A 21,176-nucleotide genomic window follows, 5' to 3' on the forward strand; every position below is an offset into this window, starting at 1 on the left:
TCCCACGAGGCTGCAAAGAGGCCAGTCACACCGGTTCGCAGGCCTCCATCTCGGACATCCCTGGAGTATGATCTGCATCTAATTTGCTGGCAGTGCTCGAGCAATCACATTGACCAACAGGGATGCTCGACAACGCATCCCGCGACTGTCTGGGAGAAATGGTGCCTGACTGGAAGATGGGAGGTGGAGGGCGCGTAAAAAGGCGCCGTCATTGCTCAGCAACACGAGCTAAAGACTTCCCATCACTAGCACCACGTAGCCATGGCGAATGCAAGTGCAGTCGAATGTGGATAGTAGCAGCTAACTAGAAGGACTGAGGAGCAAGCAGTACAACTGCATAAATTGATAAGTGACACGAATAGATTGGAGGGTCTTTCTTTGTTGATGAACACCATCTTCCTGATCGTCATTCGTTATCCAATGGCGGATGCTCCGTTCTGGATGATCTTGTTGGCTTTGATTATCGTCCAGTTCATGTTTTGTATATTCATTCGCCTACTATTCAAATCATAACAATATCAATAATATACTAGAGTCTCTTTGAAGAGTCATCTCAAACTTTGCTATGAAATCAACACAATCATGGGCCGTTTCGTCATGAGCAGCTGTTTTGTCTTATTGTGATAGATGCAGCCAGCCTCATCTATCTACCGACCCCAGACATTTTCTTCTTCCATCCCTCCATAAGTCCAGATGCGGGTTTTTGGATCTTCATCATCGTCATCCTCTTTCTTCTGATGGGCGATTTCTGTGTTCTCAACAAAGGTGCTGTCGCCCTGTGCGGGCTGTTCTGCATCGGTTTCCTCGCCGACTGGTTGACCAGAAGGTCTTCTGCAGGCCCAGTAGTCAGTGCTGTCGATTATATGATGTGAGGTGCGTCGCGAGCGGAGAACTCACTGGAAATGCTTATGTTCTGGTTCGACCCACGTGGAACCAAAGGCTCTTTGGACCTGAGCTCGTTCCTCCTCCTCAGCCTCTTGATTCTCGACCACAAGATCGACCAATTGACTACGATGGGAATGATGGGATGCAGAGGAGCTTGGGCCACGGCGAAGAGAAGGCGCTCCTCTGGAGCTGTTACTTCGAGATTGGCTTGGGGTCTCTTGTCGCTGGTTCTTATCGCTTGACGGACGAGATTTTCGGTGCTTCCGAGCTCTCTTAACTGGCTCGGTTCGGTGCTCAACTTGCTGATACGCTGCGGTAGACCCTAGCCGTTGGTCTCCTGGGACTACATTGGCAGTGATCACAGGATACTAAAAGCAGTTAACCCACGAAAACATTCACCATCCGCTGCGAAGAAACTCACATTCCAGTCTCCAAATTCTAGTGCGCGAGCCTGAGTGAATAACGCTTCGTCACCCGCGTCCAGAGTGGTCTCCTCGAGATTACTATTTGAGCGGAAGCGTTCCAGCGTGCTACCCCTTCTGCTCTGGTTGCTCGACTCCGCCTCGGCCAGCAACGGAGTTCGACTGTTGATATCACCCGGCTTGGGGATCCAATACTTTGCTTTCCCACCCCGCTCGTACCGCATGCCGTCCATCACACGCTTCACGCGAGAATTGGACTCGGCATGTGGGATGATGTGGTCTCCAGAGTCAAACAATCTGTACTGGTAATTCTCCCCCCGAAGAGTCATCTTCGTGTCTTCTATCAGATCTTTGATTCCGAAGGCATCTCGGAGCGCGTACGCAACAGGTAACCGAGCGGCGGAAATGGTAGGATCGGCATAGTCATGCCAGGAGAAGGCATACCAGTGAGTCAAGGCAAAGAATGGCATCTCAAAGCATATTAAGCTATCCTGGATTGCTGCGGCGAGGTTGTCCGGCGTGTATCCTGCCACACCATTTGAGAGAGCTCCCAGCCACTGCAGGATTGACAGAAAAAAGCCTTGCCAATAAGAGGCGAAAATGATCAACTTAACACACAGGAACTTAGGAACTGGTCGAAATGGTTGCAAGTCATCATGCAGGCAGACCCAGAACATCGCAAGCGAATAAAGACTCATCGTGACGCTGACGTTGTAAACGATGCCAGTCCAGAGATACCCGGAGGTCAACCCGAGATAGCCCTCTTGATAGGTATCAGTCGCCTTCATAATGATAGAGACAAGTGCAAGAATAGGTTTCAGCCATGTATACTGGAGAATCCCACGCTTGACTGCCAAGAATGTGTGCGGATCGGAGATATCAACTTTCGGAAGGAAATGGTTCAGGGGCCACGCATGCGAAACTGGAGGACGTCCATGCGTCATGATGATCAGAGCTCTTTCACCACCGAGGAAGTTGATCAGTAACTGGAAGAATGTATAGATCGTAAACGCCTGAGAAGCAGATGTCAGCATCGACGCACAAACTGGAAGAACTGGATGGACATACCTCATAGATATCACGAATCGGGCTTAGGAACATGGATGCTCGGAGCGAAACTATGCTCACCCAAGAGGAAACTGCATAGATTGGGACCCTGGCCTAATCAGCTTATGAGCTCATGTTTTCCAGAACCGAATACCAACATCAGCAATATCCGAACGACATATCGTTGGAGCAACGGTTTCCGGTAATTTTTGCTGCAATCAAGTTAGCGTATTGTCGGAGGTGTCAGTATCAAGATCCATCGTACGTTTGAAGCCATATAGAACTAGACGGGCGAACAGGTACACGTTAGCATAGATTTCTCAGAAAGTGGTCATGTAGTACGGAGATTGGAATGCGACACTCACAGAATCGACAGCATTGAAGCCACTAATGACGAAACACCAGCAACTATCACCACTGCTCGTGCCAGGCTAGAGCCTGTACCACCCGACGAAGAACCTGAAGTCATTGTCAAGGAGGTCTCACGGTTCCTGACCGCGTGCGTTTATTCCTTGGTCGACCCGCAAAGCATGCTGCGATCTGACGTGCGATAACAAAGAAGCTCAGAGCATGATCATACGCGATCGGACGTAGATAACTGTCGAATCAGTGGGCAAAGAACCTTCAGTTATCCACCCTCGGAAAATCTTCCTGCGAAAATCGAAAGACAATACAGACGAAGCTCTCTGCCTGGAGAGATAAACCAAGGAGATGGAGATGGGTGTCCCGTGCCCAGCAATCGGCATTGCGTAGGCACGACACCGCCTAGCCTCATTTATCGCAAGACCGAGGGGGGGGATCTTTCCAACAACATATGTTTTGATCTCTCCTCCAAATACGTTCTACTTGAATTTCATTCCGATAAGATGAAGACTCGTTCGAGTCTGTGTATATTAGCACAATTTATTCATTCTAGGGGACATCCCTCGTCTTGCTGAGTCGCCATGTTGACGGCCATTAGCGGTCGTAGACTATTGAAGAGATGGCGAGCGCAAGCACGAGCTTGACAACCTTATCTTTGACCCCCGATCCCAGCTTCAACTGGTGAGTAGCGCGATTGACGGTGAGCATTGACATTGCTAAAAAGGGTCCAGGTTCTTTCTCCTCGAACTGATCGTGTCCTGTATTCTGTACGTCCAAGGGATCTCCGCGCAATAACGAATGACCAACTAATGAGAAACTAGCGTACTGTTCTTCCTGCTCTACTTCAACCGTCTTTTCGCAACCCTCCTGTCATACGGAATCCGCGCGTATACCTGGCACTACTATCGCGCATATGTCGACATCCATGCGCTCCAAATATCGCTAATAGGGGGAAGGATATTCTTCAAGGGCATCCGATACCACGGAGTGAACGAAACGATCTTCGTACATGGAGGGTTTATAACATGGCATTATTGGAAGCGCACCGTCAGGCAGACCGATATATCGGCGCTCAACTCAAGTAATGGAGCTACGCGGACTGGCGATCAAGCCGACGGGGCAGACCGAAGCAGCAAGAACAGCGACTCGGGAGGGGAAAATGGAGGACTGAAGCGGACGGATGACCTTCCATGTCGCATTGCGATTCAGTTATACGGTCTCGAATGGTTCATATACAATCGAACCCCAGCGTACGACAGTATTCTTGCTGGTTTCGGACACGCAGCAGAGGGGGGTGACTCGTTTGACCAATCTGTTCCTGGCAGATCCGAAGGTCAAGAAAAAGACTCATTGCATCATGGTCCAAAGGAAACCGGTCAGGCAAGTCACAAGCCTGACGTTACGACGGGCCCAGGCCGGATTCCTGACCGAAATGAGACAGAAGGGGATTGCGCGATGTCCGAAAATGCGGCAGACCGCGCGCAAGAAATCGGAGAGAGCCTATCGAGACTGCTTCGACTCCTGCCACTGAGAGTTTCATGCGACAAGGGTGCCATTGTTGTTGGAAATGAGAATACAAGGTCTGTTTTGACGACCACATTTGATAGTGGAACTGGCCTTATAGAAGCGTGCAACGCTGGCCCTTTCGACCTCTACAGGCAAATATTTTCCTTTCAAATCCAACATCCTGTTATACAGATGCGGCCGAACCCCGACTACAAACAAAATCAGCTTGGCGCCGCCAACGGATTGAGCTCAAAACGGGAGGATCAGTCCGAGCCGAAGCGCAGGAGGGACACGATATTCAGTTATCAGTTTCAGAAACGAAGAGTCTGGCACACTATCCGGGATCTAATTCCTTATTTTCAAACCTCAGTGGAGTCTTTCCATATCCACGACAAGCATACAGACACAGCAAGGAACCCGGCAGATGGTCGAAACGATATTCGCTGGGCCGGTTTGTCTCGGTACCTGGATGAAAGTAGCCAGGATGACCACGAAGAGTGGCATTCTGTCGAGTATGCAAGGTTCTCCACAATTCTTGACAGTCCCAGCATGGATATCACCTATTACTGGGATATTCCTGGCTGTGTCGTTTCTCAGCAGCTTCCCCGGGAAGAATCTACTTCTACAGCTTCCACTGCCATCAATGGAGCTCCACCCCCAGAATGGGGAATTGACATCAAGCTTGAGGGGGGGTCCATAAACTATGGGCCCTGGGCTGACAGGGAGCGTGTTGGCTTGCAGAATGTGTTTTTCCCAAACGCATATAGGAGCTCTCAATATTCCAAACCACTAGCACCTGGTGATCTGAGAATAAACACACTATTCAAGATACGCGTTGAAATTAGCGAGGAGACAACCTTGCGTATTCCAACCAAAGAACCGTCGAAAGACTGGCAATGGAAAGGCCGAGCTGATGCAATCAGGGGTGCATCTAAGCTGAAGAAGCAGCAGAAGAGGGGACAATCGCGTGCTGCCGAAGGTGACAAAAGTAACCTGGGCCCTGACATTCGCCCGTTTGGTTGGCTATCGCTTCGTGTAGCGGCCGATTCTACTGTTAGCTATACCATGGACATGGTAGCCTCGAGTCCTAGTGGATTCAGCAATTCACTTGATCTCGACCTTCGGGAATCGAAGTTGTCATCGAGTGTCAACCATGCATTACTGTGGGAATGCTCCAGGCAGTTCCTCACCTGCGATCTTTCGAATCCTCTTTGCTGGAACAGTCTTCGGGCCTGGAAGTTCGATGTCAAGAGTCACGATATGAAGTTATTTCTTTTACGTGATCACATATTTCTCCTGACTGACCTCGTGAGTGACTGGGCCTCTGGCCCTCCTCAGGACTACTTTACATTCGTTCCTTTCACCTATACCCTCAGCCTGTCCTTTGACAATATCAAGCTTTACATAAACGTCAATGATCTTAACATTATAAGCAATCCGTCTGACCTTGATGACAATCGAATGTTGGTGATCAACGGTAAAACCCTGACTTCTGACGTCTTGATCCCTTTGACCACCTATAAACCTGAGCAGAATGCCGTGAAGTTCAATATTATTCTCAACGATGGTGGTATTGACTTCCTATCGCCACTGTGGGATACCTTACACACATTTCTAAAGAGCCGATCCACTGCTACCCTTGAGAATCTGTCTATTGAAGGGACATATGATTATTATCTCTCAACTTCATCGGATCTCACAGACACATTGTTGCTTGACATTGGCGGATCATCACCAAGACTCTATCTTTTTGGCTTTCTTATCAGGAGTTTCATGACGATCAAGGACAATTATTTCGGAGAAGAGATGCATTTCAGAACGCTTGAAGAGTTCCAGGAATTAGCACATTCCGAGGAACGAGTGGATTCCCACGCAGAGATCAATCCGAATCGGAAGTCGAACGACCTCGATGTGGTAGTCCACGTTGCTGTTGATAATCCTTGCGCCCTACTTCCAGAGAATCTATACGATCAGCTGAAGTGTCTCAGGCTCACGGCACCTTCCTTGGAGGTTGATCTACGCTTTACTAACTACTACATGGATATGCAATTCTCACTCTCACCTCTGAAGGTAGCCCTAGAATGGAATCAAAACCATGGGCCACCAGTCATATCTGACACCCAGTTGTTCATTGATGGGGCCACTGTTCATGGTCACAGGTTGTTTGGCTTGCCTCCAGCGGAGCCAACCTATGTCTGCAATTGGGATTTCGAAGTAGGACGCATCCTCGGCGAATGCCACCCGGAGTTTCTGGGCTGTTTAACTGCAGCTCTCCAAAGTTTTGATATGTCCTTTGACAATGAAGAGAATGCACTTCAACCATTAGTACCCATCGCTCTTCACGATGTCACCTTTCTCCGCGCCAAGATACACTTGATTCATATATCAGTGCTTTTGGACCAGGGTGCGATAATGTTCAGTTCAGGCCCCATTACTACAAAATTCAATGACTGGGCCAATGCTTCGTTCTCGAAACGGATGAGTCTTCTCATACCAGATCTTTCTATCGCCGCCATTGACAACGGTGCTGCCGAACCGAAAGGCAGAGAGCCCCCACTAGATGTGCCTCCTCTCGCGTTGTTTCAGACCACAGTGAACTTGCGAATGGCACAGCGGAGATGTGATATCATTGAAGGCAGAAAATTGCAGCAAGAACACATCAGGGTGCACGATCAGAGGACGCAGAGAACACCATGGCTTATCTTTGATTGGGAGGACGTTGACCCCGAGTCTTCCCACGTATTCAGTGATCATCTTGCTCCACCAACAATCCCAATGCCGCTGATGCCGGACCCTCTAATGAGGCGCTTTAATTCTTTCTCTCTATCTGCGAGAAGTCTTTTGGATAACACGAGCCAACGAAGCTCAAGAAGCTTCATCCTTTCTTCGAATGTTTCGAGCATCATGGCTCACCGGCATAGGACAAACGACAATCTTAATCCTGCACCAAATTCTGAGTTAGGGGCTGAGGATGACCAAGAATATAGTCAGGCAAATTGGAAAAGTGGTGGTCAGACTTTCATCTCCAAGAAGCACAGACAATACCGGAAAGAATTACGCTCAACAACTGGACCGGCAATTCCCAATGCTTGGATGATGCCCAATTTTTCTCTTTGCAAGATCTTATTGGATACCTCTCAGCTCCCTTTGCCCCAAATCTTTAATGAATATGCTACCCGAGAAAGTATGCCGGTAACGAGGTTTGATCCGCTCGTTTCGCCTTTCGAGGAAGATGGGGAGACATACACAAACTTCTTCTGCGAGCTACCTTCGGGAGTAAGAGGTCTCTGCTCTCCTGAATTTCTGTTCATGCTATCTACATTGATAGAGCAACTGCAGCCGAGTCATCCAATCGAAATAATCGATTCTCTGCAGAAGGACGTTGCTTCCGACATTATTGGGTATGAAAAGTCAATGAAGCACCCAAAGAAGTCGACGAGCTTCGCAATCCGGACCCCTTCCATTGTCGTGAAGATGACCAATTCGTCCGCATCTTCCGCGACATACGAGGTTGGGTATCGAGACGAGTATCGCATCGAAGTTTCTGACTTGAAAACCGAGTTGCGAACAAGGGTTGCACGACAGAAGGGCGATCTACTGACTGGAGTCAGCAAGAACTCTACCATTCATGCAGCAGCTCAGAATCTTGCAGTTCTCGTCACTGGTGGTCGAGCAGATGTATTCCAAGAAAAAGCTGAATTCAGATGTCTGCTTGGAGACTCAAACTTCTGGCTGGTGACAGCACCTACCATTCGGTCGAGCCTTCAGATCCGAGCCTTCGACACCGTCACCTCCACGAAGTCAGTGGAGCACCTTGCTTTCCTCGTCCGTCGAGCAACGACCATATTTGACTCTGTTGCCTCATCGTTCCAAAATAGCTCTTCAATAAGCAGCAGAAGACTCCAATTCATTATACATTCCCTTGCACAGCGTGCAGGAAAGGTTCCTGACCCTGCTTTTCTTACGCGCATTTCTCCTGTCCTCAGAGTCGCTCCTACTCATCTACGGCAGCATGATTCATGGAAGATCATCTCTCGTGTCCGGAATGTCTACAATCACCTGAAACCTGAGCAACAGCTCGACTTGGCCTATGATTGTCTAGACACCCGTCTCTCAGTGCCGGAGAATGCAAAAGATACTGTGCTGTCAGCTTTCGATCAGTGGCGCGCTTGGGATCTGGCGCATGTCCAGAAGAGTTATGTGATGCGGAGGATCTGGAACGATTTCGAGCAAAAACGTTCAGACGATATTACAGCGATAGCGTTGTCGCTCACAGTTAAAGGGTTTCGCTTCTCCATCGATCCGGGACCAAAGGAGAGTGATTTCGTCGTTGAGAACCTGTCATCTAGATTGACAGTCAGCACACGAAAGGGCACTCAGCCGGAGGTCGGTGAAAGCGAGAAGAACGTGACTATTTCGCAGTCTTATTGTTCATCTGCCGGGCTCCGTCTGAGATGGGAGATTCTCGATCTTGTTGAAGGTGTGTTGAAGGCAATATCTCCGATCAAATTGGAATCTGCAGCTTCTACTCAAGTAACCAAAGACAAGATTCTGGAAGACAATGAGCTTCAATTCATTTTCGGAGTTGACACGGGTTTTATCACATTGGACGGCATCAATGTCAAATTGGCTTTGGCCAGCAGGGGATTCAGGAGCTCGCTGGTTCACCAATCGAGCGAAACAGGGAAGACCAAGAATCTCAGTGTGCTACTCAGTGCTCAGACCTGTTCCTCGGAACTCTCTAGCCTCTCTGAGCTTCTCATGACCTGGAGAATCAGTGACCCGTATGCCTACTGCTCACGTGTCTCCGAGGAGCGACAGTCGACCTTGATACATGAATGGAAAGTAGCTGGATCATGCAGGAAGCTTCGATATGACATGGAAGAAGATCCGGCCAGTCTGGCTCATACAGCAGATCGAGTGATAGCAGATGAGATTCGCTACCTCCACCAGCTCATCAAGAACATCAAGCTACCGGAACCCCAGCCGCAAGAAACCCCGATAGCGACGAAGCCAGCTCTCAACAATTTCCACATCGCGATGTTCTTAGATGATTACCGGTTGAGTTTCTCCGTTCTACCGTCCCTCACATATGTCATATCTGGTGAGGTTGCCCGGATGTCAGTCATGCCACGGATGGGATCGAAGATCGAGGTTGATTTCGACCTCAAGAGCAACTCACATACATTTTTCTCCATCGAAGGGGATAGACGCCATTATTTGTCACAATTAGAGATACCGCCCATCAATGGGCGCGTTCTGGTTAGCAGGCCATCCAGCGGTACACAGGTGGAGGTTGATGCAACTATTGAGCTCATTCGGTTAGAGGCCAATGCTGTAAGAAGTCTTCTGGGTGCCTTAACGAAGCCCGAGGTCTCTCATTTAGTGTCAGACCTTAAACAGAACGGCAAAGTCTTGCAACTGCATCTTGGTGAAACCCTCGCTCTCAACAAAAATCCCCGGGAACAAGAAGCGACCCAAAGCGGTCATGGCCTCCTCTACAAGGCTCGTCTTAACATGGCAGGCACCAAAATTCACGCAACTGCGCCGGCGCTCAACAGTAAAGGGTACTCTGCCGATATGGACTTTAACCTTGGAATGATGCGCATACGACTTGACAATGGATTGGATAACGGTCGACCGATGGAATTTCCAGAAATCGATTTCGATGCCTCAAATATCAGCTTCGATTTAAGAAAAAATGACTCATCTGGAACACACTCGTATTGCAGCATTGCCATGGAGGCAAATTTCCAGGGGTTGTCGGAGACCAGTGAAAATGGAGAGTCAAGGCGAGCATATCATCTCAGCAGCAAGAAGTTCGAGCTTGAGCTCTTTTCGGAAACGGCTGCCCTTGTTGTTGATATTGCCGCGCATCTTCAGGACCGCATCAAGACTCTTGATCTGAGCCAGGAGGTCAAGCGTCTCAGGCGATTGCGCCATCGTGGGCACGCAGATGCAACCGCTCATGCTCCAGAGGTTCCAAAGATTGAAGTGCCCGGCGAATCAAGTCCCCAGGACTTCTTGAAAGACAGATATTCGTTGGATCTACACAACATACAGGTTGGCTGGAATATGTCCACAGCACCTGTACATAGATCGGGGCGGGAGCCGGATGATCTTGTGTTTTCCATCAAACGCGTGGACCTGTCAAATAGTAGAAGCACCGCTGCTAAATTGCGAATCGAAGACATGCAGCTTCAAATGGTCCCATCTTCCGAGAATCGGCGGAAGCGCTCCCTCAATTCAGCCCTCATGCCAGAGCTGGTCTTCAACGTGGCATATTCGTCGACAGGAAACGATGTTCTACTTGCCTTCCAGGCAGCGGGAAAGTCGCTAGACATACGAGCAACATCCGATTTCATTCTCCCCGCCAGTATGATACGGGACTCTATTGCTTCAGCTAGCCAAACCATACGTGAAGCGGATTCTGTGCTGGTAGCAAGGCCATCTGTTGAAAGTGACAAACAGCGCTCCTTGTTTGGGAATAAGCGCATCCGCTCTGTACTAGTTGATGTTGACTTTGCAGGTGCTATTCTCTCTCTTCAAAGCAGACATACAAATGACCAACAGACCCTGTTGACCGCATCGCTGACTGGGAGTCGTTTATCCGAAGCGAAATACGGTCAATACGTTCACGGTGATGCGGCGACCACTGCTACCCTTAGAGCTCCCGGGGTGGCGTTGAAAGTCCAGTTTGAGGACAATGGCGTAGATGCGTCGGCGTTGAATGCGGAGTTGAAGATCGACGCATCGTCCAACGTCTTGTACCCGACCCTTGTCCCATTGATCAAACAGATGACGTCCACTATCAAAGAGGTTATGGAAGGCAAGGACAAGCTGAGAAAGCCATCAACTGCTGCCATGTTGCAACCACAAAAGTTGATGCCGGACACGTCGTTTGACACCAAAGATCCGGCCTCAATCTTCGGGCGGTGCAAGGTCAACGTCGGTGTTTTAATTCGGAAACAAGAGTTCAGCTTGAGCTGCCAGCCTATCGCGAGGGTGGCGGCTACAGCGGGGTTTGATAATGTCTACATAACGATCAACACAGTCCAGTCCCATGAACAAGGCAGGTTTCTGGCAGTTTTGATTGCTTTCAACTCTCTGCAGGCATCAGTGAAGCACGTATATTCAAATGAGTCTACTGCAAGCTTCGATGTGAAGTCTATCGTCGTGTCTCTGATGAACAGCAAGCACCTGAGCAGCTCGAATGGCATTTCTGCTGTGCTACGAATTAGCCCGATGCAGATGATGCTTAATGCAAAGCAGGTGCAAGACCTTTTGCTTTTCCAGGAAATCTGGGTCCCTTCAACCGAGGACAGCGATGCTGGCCCGGCCTTCCAACCGCAATCGACAGAGCCTCAAGCTTACATTGTCCAGCGGTACCAACAAGTAGCCGCGGCGCCAGCATTTCCTTGGAACAGCGCGGTGGCAATCGAAAAGTTGGAGATTCAGCTTGATCTGGGCTCCTCGCTGGGGAAGGCACAGCTGGCTGTCAACGATCTGTGGGTATCTTCGAAGAAGAACTCCGATCGGGAACAAACGCTTTCCATTGGCTTCAAATCTACGGTGATCGAAAGTAAAGGCAGAATGAGTGGCTTGGTCGAACTCGAGGCATTGAAGATCAGTACCTCGATCCAGTGGCCAGACAACACGCCTGATGTCCATTCCGTGCCGCTTATCCAAGCCTCTATCGCGTTTCAGGAGCTACAGGCCAAGGTCTCTTTCGAATGGCAGCCTTTCCTGGTTGCCAACATTTCCAAATTCGACTTCTTGATGTATAACGTTCGAGGTACCAATGGCGTTCCCAAAGAACGGCTCTTCAGCATCCTGGAAGGGGATAAAGTTCAGGTCTTCTGTACCAGTTTGACTGCATCGCAATGTTTGGCTTTGATTCAAGCCTGGCAGCGACTGGCCCAAGACAAACAGACAGCGTACGAGGCGTCTTTGCGAGAAGTTGAGCGGTATTTGCGCAGGAGGACATCGGTGTTCACTGAGAAAATGGAGCTTCAAGCCAAAGAGCTGGCCAAGAAGGCGGAGGACATTAAATCCGAGAAGGCGCCAATATCCTTGCACACCGGGGTCGTTGTCAGCATCAACATGGTCAATCTTGGGGTCTTCCCCAGTTCCTTCTTTGATAACCAGATCTTCAAACTGGAAGCGCATGATGCGCAGGCACGGTTCAACGTATCCCCCGAGGACGGCAAAATACACAGTGCGCTGGGCCTCACTCTGGGACAGTTACGTGTCGCGTTGTCGGGAATCAGCCGACCCTCGTCTGCGGACATTGAGGAACTCCTGGTCAGCGAGATCGCCAATCGTGCCATTGGGTCGCGCGGGGGCACGATCCTCAAGGTGCCCCGGTTAGTGGCCAGTATGGAAACCTGGCAGACCCCGGGTATCCCACGGATCGAGTACGTCTTCCGCAGCACGTTCGAGGGGAAAGTGGATGTAGGCTGGAACTACTCGCGCATTAGTTTCATCCGGGACATGTGGGAGCGGCATTCCAATGCATTGACGTCTCGACTCGGCAAACCACTGCAGCCCTCGGCGGTTCGTATTACTCGAGCGCCGGGCACAGAAGGGGATGGTGACAAACACGACGAGAAGATCACGGCAGTGGTCAATGTGCCCCAATCCAAGTACACCTATACGGCACTGGAACCACCGGTGATCGAAACGCCGCAGCTACGGGACATGGGTGAGGCCACTCCACCACTAGAATGGATCGGACTTCAGCGGGATAAGCTGCCCAACATCACACACCAGATCATTATTGTGACATTGCTGGAGATTGCCAAGGAGGTCGAGGATGCATATGGCAAGATCTTGGGATCATCATGATCTTTCGGTTGTCGTATTGGGCTGTTGTTCTAATATACACTCTACCGACCACTGTTATCTGGGCATGGAGCCGGCGTTTCATGGTGGGGTACGGACTGTAGAGAGTCAGAGACTCTTTTTTTTTTTTTTTCTTCTTCTTCTACGGTTATCTCTGATAACCTGCATAGAACATATATCCATTGATGTACATACTTTAATCATCCCAACCGACATACATAGACCTGCATGCATGCATCAACCTATCTACCTACCTACATACATCTTTACATAAATGCTGCTGTGTACTGTACTGTAGATAGACTTTCTATGCTTGGAGCTTGGAGGGGAGATCTGTACTGGTATCGTAACATGCCACCCGAACAATACCTATTATTAAGCTTCATCTCGTTGATTTCTAACTCCGCTCTTGGGCGGTGAGGTGGAACAAAAGTCGACATCAGCACTGCCATTGGCTGGCTGACCACTCGACTCTCAAAAATTTCCTCGTTGTCCGTTTCTCGTGCAGAGGCTAACGGTTCCCGGTCTAGCGCGGGGACGTCTAGTACACTTCTTGTAACGAATAAGTGTGTCGTCGGCAGGACAGGTGGGGGTAATCTGGGTACTACTGATACAGATGGGTTACAACGTGCAGCACATCATGATATCAGTGCCGCAAACAACGCCACCCTGCTTGATGAGCAGCGGCAGCAGCAGCACAGAACCAAAAGAGAGAGTTTTTGCGAAAAAACATGTAGCTGTGACTGGTAGCTTCTGGTTCTACAGCTCTGGTAGATTGCTTGAACAACGAGTCACAGGTTGAGTCAACAGGTAAGAAGAACCACGGACAGAGAGGTCGGAGCTCAGGCAGCTTGGTTCTCTCATAGGGTACCTTCTAGTATCAGTTGAGTCAACTGGCAAACGTATCCGAGTCGGACTCCCTAGGTAGCTAGGTAGCTCTGTCATACAGCAAGGAATCATTTGCCCCCGTGGTATCTAAGCTACTATTCCGTAGATAGCTATCATGACCTCCAGAGTCTAGAGTCGTGATGGGGGGGGCAAATAGATAGATAGTTAATGAGGTAGGTACCTTAGGCATCCGTTGGTGTACCGTAAGCCGGTTCGACGGCCAGTACCAGACAGCAGGGCAAGCGGACAACCAAAACGGTAAAACGCACATCCCACCTTGCAAAATTCCCGACGACTGTACGGAGTACTCTGAATGAATTTTTTTTGGCTGCACAAATAATATTGAAGCGTCCCCACCTCGCTTTCCCTCCCTCTTTTTTTTCCCCCTCTTCCCACCACCACCAACCTTTCCTCTTCCTCTCTCCCTCTCTCTTCTCTCTTTTCTCTCCCTTCCACCTCAGCCCTCTTCCCTAGAGCAGCGCACATAGGTCCTTTGTCCTATTCAAGTTATTCAGGTCGAGCTAGTCCTCGGTCCTGATCATCTGTGTGTCGTTTCTGTTCTTGCTTTTGATTTTCTTTTCTCCCTCTTTACCTTTCTACCTTATCACACAACCCCGCCTCTAAGGCTTTGAAAAGAAAAAAAAAACCGTCAAGATGGTTAAGTATGTATAACCCTGTGTTGCAAGAATGTTCCATTGGAATGTTGTACATGTCCTTGAGGATAGTAATTCATGAAAAGTTGCTAACATGAGTGCTATAGCTTCACTATCGACGAGGTTCGTTGCGTCCCCCACCGTCTCCGTCGTCTTGAGCCGACCGTCGAGCGAAGCCATCACGAGAAGAAGAACAAAGGATGAAAGGACGATTTTTAACTGACAATGAGAATAGATCCGGTCCCTCATGGACCGTCCGGCCAACATCCGGAACATGTCCGTCATTGCTCACGGTATGTACAATCAACACCAGATAGGGGAATTTTTTTTTTCCCCTCGATGGCCGGTTTTTCGGCGATGAACTGGTAAAATCTTGATTACAAATACTAACGGACTGCGGGTTGTAGTCGATCACGGAAAGTCCACTCTCTCCGACTCTCTGGTCCAGCGTGCCGGTATCATTTCCGCCGCTAAGGCCGGTGAGGGACGTTACATGGACACCCGTCCTGATGAGCAGGACCGTGGTATCACCATCAAGTCCACTGCCATCTCCCTGTATGCCAAGTTCCCCGATGAAGAGGATCTCAAGGAGATCCCTCAGAAGGTCGATGGTGCCGAGTTCCTGATCAACTTGATCGATTCCCCCGGTCACGTTGATTTCTCGTCCGAAGTCACTGCTGCTCTCCGTGTCACTGACGGTGCCCTGGTCGTCGTCGACTGTGTCTCCGGTGTCTGTGTCCAGACCGAGACCGTCCTGCGTCAGGCCCTGACCGAGCGTATCAAGCCCGTCCTGATCATCAACAAGGTCGATCGTGCTCTGCTCGAGCTTCAGGTCTCCAAGGAGGATCTGTACCAGTCCTTCGCCCGTACCGTTGAGTCCGTCAACGTCATCATCGCCACCTACTTCGACAAGGCTCTCGGTGATGTTCAGATCTACCCCGACCGCGGTACCGTTGCTTTCGGTTCCGGTCTCCACGGCTGGGCCTTCACTGTCCGCCAGTTCGCCGTCAAGTACGCCAAGAAGTTCGGCGTTGACCGCAAGAAGATGCTTGAGCGTCTCTGGGTGAGTTCCAAAGCAAAAAAGCCACTGGACTGGATAGTTTTTGAGCATAGTCGACTAACCACTCTCCACAGGGTGACAACTACTTCAACCCCAAGACCAAGAAGTGGACCAAGACCGGTGAGCCCGAGAACCGTGCTTTCAACATGTTCATCCTGGACCCCATCTTCAAGATCTTCGCTGCTGTCAACAACGACAAGCGTGACGAGATCATGAGCCTTGTTGAGAAGCTCGACATCAAGCTCGCCAGCGACGAGAAGGACCTCACTGGCAAGGCTATGCTCAAGGTTGTCATGCGCAAGTTCCTGCCTGCCGCTGATGCCATGTTGGAGATGATCTGTATCCACCTGCCCTCTCCCGTCACTGCCCAGAAGTACCGTGCCGAGACTCTGTACGAGGGTCCTCTCGATGACGAGTGTGCCATCGGTATCCGTGACTGTGACCCCAAGGCTCCTCTCATGCTGTACGTCTCCAAGATGGTTCCCACCTCCGATAAGGGTCGTTTCTACGCTTTCGGTCGTGTCTACTCCGGTATTGTCAAGTCCGGCCTGAAGGTCCGTATCCAGGGTCCCAACTACACCCCTGGCAAGAAGGAGGATCTGTTCGTCAAGAACATTCAGCGTACCATTCTCATGATGGGCCGTTTCGTCGAGCCCATCGATGATGTTCCCGCTGGTAACATCGTCGGTCTCGTCGGTGTCGATCAGTTCCTGCTCAAGTCCGGTACCCTCACCACCTCCGAGACTGCCCACAACCTCAAGGTCATGAAGTTCTCCGTCTCCCCCGTCGTCCAGCGTTCCGTCGAGGTCAAGAACGCCCAGGATCTGCCCAAGCTGGTCGAAGGTCTCAAGCGTCTGTCCAAGTCCGATCCTTGCGTCCTGACCTTCATCTCCGAGTCCGGTGAGCACGTCGTTGCCGGTGCCGGTGAGCTGCATCTCGAGATTTGCTTGAAGGATCTCGAGGAGGACCACGCCGGTGTTCCTCTCCGTATCTCCGACCCTGTCGTCTCCTACCGTGAGACCGTCAGCGGCGAGTCCAGCATGACTGCTCTGTCCAAGTCCCCCAACAAGCACAACCGTCTCTACGTCACTGCTCAGCCCCTGGGTGAGGACGTCTCCCTGGCCATCGAGGCTGGCAAGATCACCCCCCGTGACGATTTCAAGGCCCGTGCCCGTGTCCTTGCTGACGACTTCGGATGGGATGTCACCGATGCCCGTAAGATTTGGTGTTTCGGCCCCGACACCACCGGTGCCAACTTGCTGGTTGACCAGACCAAGGCCGTCCAGTACCTCAACGAAATCAAGGATTCCTTCGTCTCTGGTTTCCAGTGGGCCACCCGTGAGGGTCCCATTGCTGAGGAGCCCCTGCGTGCTATCCGCTTCAACATCCTTGATGTCACCCTGCACGCTGATGCCATCCATCGTGGTGGTGGTCAGATCATCCCCACTGCTCGTCGTGTCCTGTACGCCGCTACCATGCTGGCCGACCCCGGTCTCCTCGAGCCCATCTTCAACGTCGAGATCCAGGTTCCCGAGCAGGCTATGGGTGGTATCTACGGTGTCCTCACCCGCCGTCGTGGTCACGTCTACACCGAGGAGCAGCGCCCCGGTACTCCTCTCTTCACCGTCAAGGCCTATCTGCCCGTCAACGAGTCCTTCGGCTTCCCCAGTGAGCTCCGCCAGGCCACCGGTGGTCAGGCCTTCCCCCAGTCCGTCTTCGACCACTGGGCTGTCCTTCCCGGCGGCTCTCCTCTTGACCCCACCACCAAGCCTGGTCAGGTCGTTATGGAGATGCGTAAGCGCAAGGGTCTCAAGGAGCAGGTCCCTGGCTATGAAAACGTAAGTTTTTTTGTCTCCCCCTACATCTCTGCCAAGGCAATTGGTACTAACTCCTCACCCTTCACAGTACTACGACAAGCTGTAAAAATGTTCCATACCCGCCTGATAGGTCTTCAACCAGTCATGGTTGGAAATCTATGTTTATGAGATTGACGAATACACCGCACTGTCTATGTTAAGGCAAAGGCAACACGAATGAGAAAAATTTCAAGACAAGACACAACCCGGGCTTGGTTCATGTCGTATGTGGATTTTCGATTACCTAGAGAGAAGTAGAATCCAGGTGTGCCACAGCATTCGATTGCTATTGGCTTTTTCTAATCTTATTTGTTACGTTTTAACGACTGCGAGGGCTCTTTACATAGTTTACTTGCTGTTCTTTTTTTGGTTGGACATGAAAAAAAGTTCATTTGGTAGTTCAAAAACTTTGCCCTTCCCATGTAGACTTTTCCACCTGTAAGCATTGCCAGGAACTGCTGCTGCAAAACCCAAGATGAAAAAATTGAAAAAACTAGATAGCCTGGTTGACAAGACTATTTCTGTGTAGTTTTTGTTGTTGCGCTGTCTGTGAGACCGACGGGGTCATGTGACTTTGCCGTCATCCGCGTTGCTCGCGTTTCCCCAGCTTCCAATGCGCAAAGCTCTGTTCACTCCCCCCTCGTCCCTGAGCCTCCACGGTGGCTTCATTCGATCTTTCGACTATTTGTATAGATAACATTCCCTCTTTATCTTCCGATTCGATTCTTACCACGTCTAGAAGACCGACGTGGCGAAAACTGGAAACAGCTGCAAGCTCCGCTTCCATTGGTGCTCGAAAATTGCCGACGTGCTCGTTCAACAACTGCTCGCATCCTGCCTCTGAAGCTTGATTCAGCCTCCGCCCGCGAACATGCAGCTCACGGAGGACGAGGCGACCGAGGTGAAGACGTGGGTTGTGAAGAAGCTGGAAGACATGTAGGTGGATTTCTCTATCCTTGCGCCCATCCAGTTGCACACCTATATAGCATGCGGTATCTTTTTCCTGGTGTTGGGAGAAGCTGACACCCCTTTTCTTGGAAATACAGCTCCGATGCCGACTCCGATGTCCTTGCCGATTATGTCCTTGCTTTGATCCGCTCCGACGCTCCGGATGATGAGATCCGGAAGGCATCAGTGGAGAACCTGGAGGATTTTTTGAGAGAGCGTGAGTGTTGGCTCTTTCGGCGCATTTTATTGAATCATCTTCTCTAACCAAATTGGCCCCGCATACAGATACTACGCAGTTTGTCGAGGAGCTCTTCGCTACATTTGCGACGCAGCCAAAGGCTCCTCCGCCCGTGTCGCAACCCCAACCCCAACCTCAGCACCCTAACGACCTTCCGCAATCCGTATCGGGTCCCCAACAAGCATTCTCCTACCCTGCAACCTCCGGCCCTGCTGCAGATGGTTATGGTGCGCAAATGGGGGGCGTGCCCCAATCACATCCGGGGCCCGACAGCTCGAATTTCAACCGGAAACGCACATTCCAAGAAGGCTTCCAGATGGATCAGGACCGCGAAGATGTGCCTCAGAACCGGAACTTCAAGACCCCCCGTCGCGGGCGTGGGGGTGGTCGAGGCGACTGGATGGGACGGGATAGCCGTGCCGCTCATGGTGCGCCAGGTCAATTCCCCCCTCCTGGTGCTGGCTTCCCGGTGATGCCTCCCTCTTTCCCAGGGTTCGATCAGAACGATCCAATGGCGGCGATGATGGCTTTACAAAGCATGGGTTTTCCGCAAATGCCAGGGATGCCTCCCATGCCCATGGCGCCGGGCGGGCCCGGTCAGCCCCAGGAGCAGATGGGGCCCAAGAGCTCGGAACGGTGTCCGTTCTATGAGACGCAAGGCATCTGCTATCTGGGTGCGGCCTGTCCGTACCAGCATGATGCCGGTCCTGGCGCTTCAAATGCAGATGGTGGGTTCCTTCAAGAGAATTCAATGAACACGCTATAGGACCTCTTACTGATAACGAACCTCTACAGAATATGATCCCAAATCAGCCAATATCATGATGGACTTCCAGAGACGAGAACCAGGTCCGATGCGTGGCAGTGACCGGGGTCGCGGTCGTGGTCGCGGCGGGGACCGGGGCGGGTTTGGAGGTCGTGGCCGTCGATCTGAGTTCTCTGCAGCTGGTCCCAGTGATGATCCATCCATCAAGACCATTGTTGTGGAGCAGATCCCCGACGACAAGCTCGATGAGGCGAGTGTGCGGGAATTCTTCTCCCAATACGGCGAGATTGCCGATATCTCATTACAACCACAGCGCAAACTGGCCCTGATCACGTTTGATAACCACGCGGAAGCCAAGCGTGCCTGGTCCAGTCCCAAGGTCATTTTTGATAACCGGTTCGTCAAGGTCTACTGGCATAAGCCCAGAGCGGAGAGAAACGGCGACCAGCGTCCTTCTGGTGATGCAATGGACGAGAGTCCAGCCTTCGATCCGGAGGGATTCCAGAGGCAGCAGGAGGAGGCGCAAAAGGCCTACGAGGAAAAGATGAAAAAGCGCAAGGAGACCGAAGAGGCCAAGCAGAAATTGGAGAAACAGCGCGAAGAGCTACTGAAGAAGCAGCACGAGGAGAAGCAACGACTCCTGGAACGGCTTGGCGCAAGCGCCGGCAGCAATGGTGCCGACTCCGCTGATGAAACCGCCCCATCCCCCGTCGACGAGAACGCAAGCGAGCAGACGAAGCAGCTCCGCGCGCAGCTGGCCGCTCTCGAGGCGGAAGCCAAAACTCTGGGGATTGACCCTAGTCAGGAAGCAGGCGGCTACCGCGGTCGCGGACGGGGATATGCGGGCTACCGAGGAGGCTACGTACCGCGCGGTCGCGGGCAAGCGCCGCCATTCCGCGGAGGCTATCGTGGTCGGGGTGCTGCGCGCGGGCGAGGCGGTGTCCTGCGTCTCGACAACCGGCCCAAGAGAGTCGCCGTCGCTGGCGTAGAACTGAACTCCGAGAAGGACGAAGCGCTAAGACAGTTCCTCATCGTAAGCAACAACATCCCTTCCCTTTCCTCCACCATAATATCCTTTCCCCTGTAGCAGAGCAGATCAAACTAACGAAACCTACAGGGCGCCGGCGAATACGAATCCATCGAACCCCACCCGGACCAGCCCAACTCGGTCGTTGTGGCCTTCAAGGAACGCTACCAGGCGGAGAAGTTCATGTTCGGGCCATGGAACATCCCCTCCGTCGGCGAGGTCCAGCTCACCTGGGTCCCTAACCCACCGATCAGCGTCAGCATGCCCACTGCGGCATCCGACGCCAAGACGGCATCGGACGAAGATACGGTCATGGAGTCTGCAGCTGGCTCGGGACTGGCCGTGGAGCAGCGCAAGGATGGAAATCATGATGTTGACTACGACGTTGCGGAAATGGACGACAACTGGGGCGAGTAGATATTATTCTCGATGCGCAGAGGGGGATGCAAAAAGGATGAGGTTGTCATGTATGAATGCGATATCATGGTTGGGCGTTCTATGTTTGAATTCCTCTTTTTTCCACCTCAAAAAAAATGCGGATGCTAGATTTCTTGTGCGCATTGGTTCTACACTTTGTGCTGTCCTGTGGAACTAGGACGGTTTCAATACAGTGCAGTCAAGACCTGGTAATATCAGGTCCATATACAGCTTCAACAAAATACCAAGTCATGTA

The 21,176-nt window shown here is 51.2% G+C and overlaps 4 protein-coding genes across 4 annotated transcripts; 3 read left to right on the top strand and 1 right to left on the bottom strand.

The window, feature by feature from the left end:
• Window positions 1–647: 647 nt before the first annotated feature.
• Window positions 648–2,631, bottom strand: ACLA_074020 (OSTA/TMEM184 family protein; the record flags this gene model as incomplete). Its single annotated transcript, XM_001275790.1, has 5 exons — window positions 648–831; window positions 898–1,253; window positions 1,307–2,320; window positions 2,376–2,468; window positions 2,620–2,631. 5 exons carry the CDS (start codon window positions 2,629–2,631, stop codon window positions 648–650), a joined length of 1,659 nt encoding a protein of 552 aa, XP_001275791.1.
• A 705-nt stretch (window positions 2,632–3,336) lies between these two features.
• ACLA_074030 (putative fermentation associated protein (Csf1)) lies at window positions 3,337–13,070 on the top strand (the record flags this gene model as incomplete). Its single annotated transcript, XM_001275791.1, has 3 exons — window positions 3,337–3,398; window positions 3,449–3,484; window positions 3,539–13,070. 3 exons carry the CDS (start codon window positions 3,337–3,339, stop codon window positions 13,068–13,070), a joined length of 9,630 nt encoding a protein of 3,209 aa, XP_001275792.1.
• Window positions 13,071–14,855: 1,785 nt separating this feature from the next.
• Window positions 14,856–17,591, top strand: ACLA_074040 (elongation factor 2; the record flags this gene model as incomplete). The annotated part of the gene is made up of 4 exons (XM_001275792.1): window positions 14,856–14,901; window positions 15,016–15,671; window positions 15,743–17,506; window positions 17,574–17,591. The coding sequence occupies 4 exons, from the start codon at window positions 14,856–14,858 to the stop codon at window positions 17,589–17,591; spliced, it is 2,484 nt and encodes an 827-aa protein (XP_001275793.1).
• Window positions 17,592–18,395: 804 nt separating this feature from the next.
• ACLA_074050 (CCCH zinc finger and RRM domain protein) lies at window positions 18,396–20,920 on the top strand (the record flags this gene model as incomplete). Its single annotated transcript, XM_001275793.1, has 5 exons — window positions 18,396–18,460; window positions 18,571–18,689; window positions 18,758–19,438; window positions 19,506–20,509; window positions 20,594–20,920. The coding sequence occupies 5 exons, from the start codon at window positions 18,396–18,398 to the stop codon at window positions 20,918–20,920; spliced, it is 2,196 nt and encodes a 731-aa protein (XP_001275794.1).
• Between the last annotated feature and the right edge of the window lie 256 nt (window positions 20,921–21,176).

This window comes from Aspergillus clavatus, genomic scaffold (genome assembly GCF_000002715.2).
Source record: "Aspergillus clavatus NRRL 1 1099423829791 genomic scaffold, whole genome shotgun sequence".
NCBI classification, from domain to species: Eukaryota; Fungi; Ascomycota; class Eurotiomycetes; order Eurotiales; family Aspergillaceae; genus Aspergillus; species Aspergillus clavatus.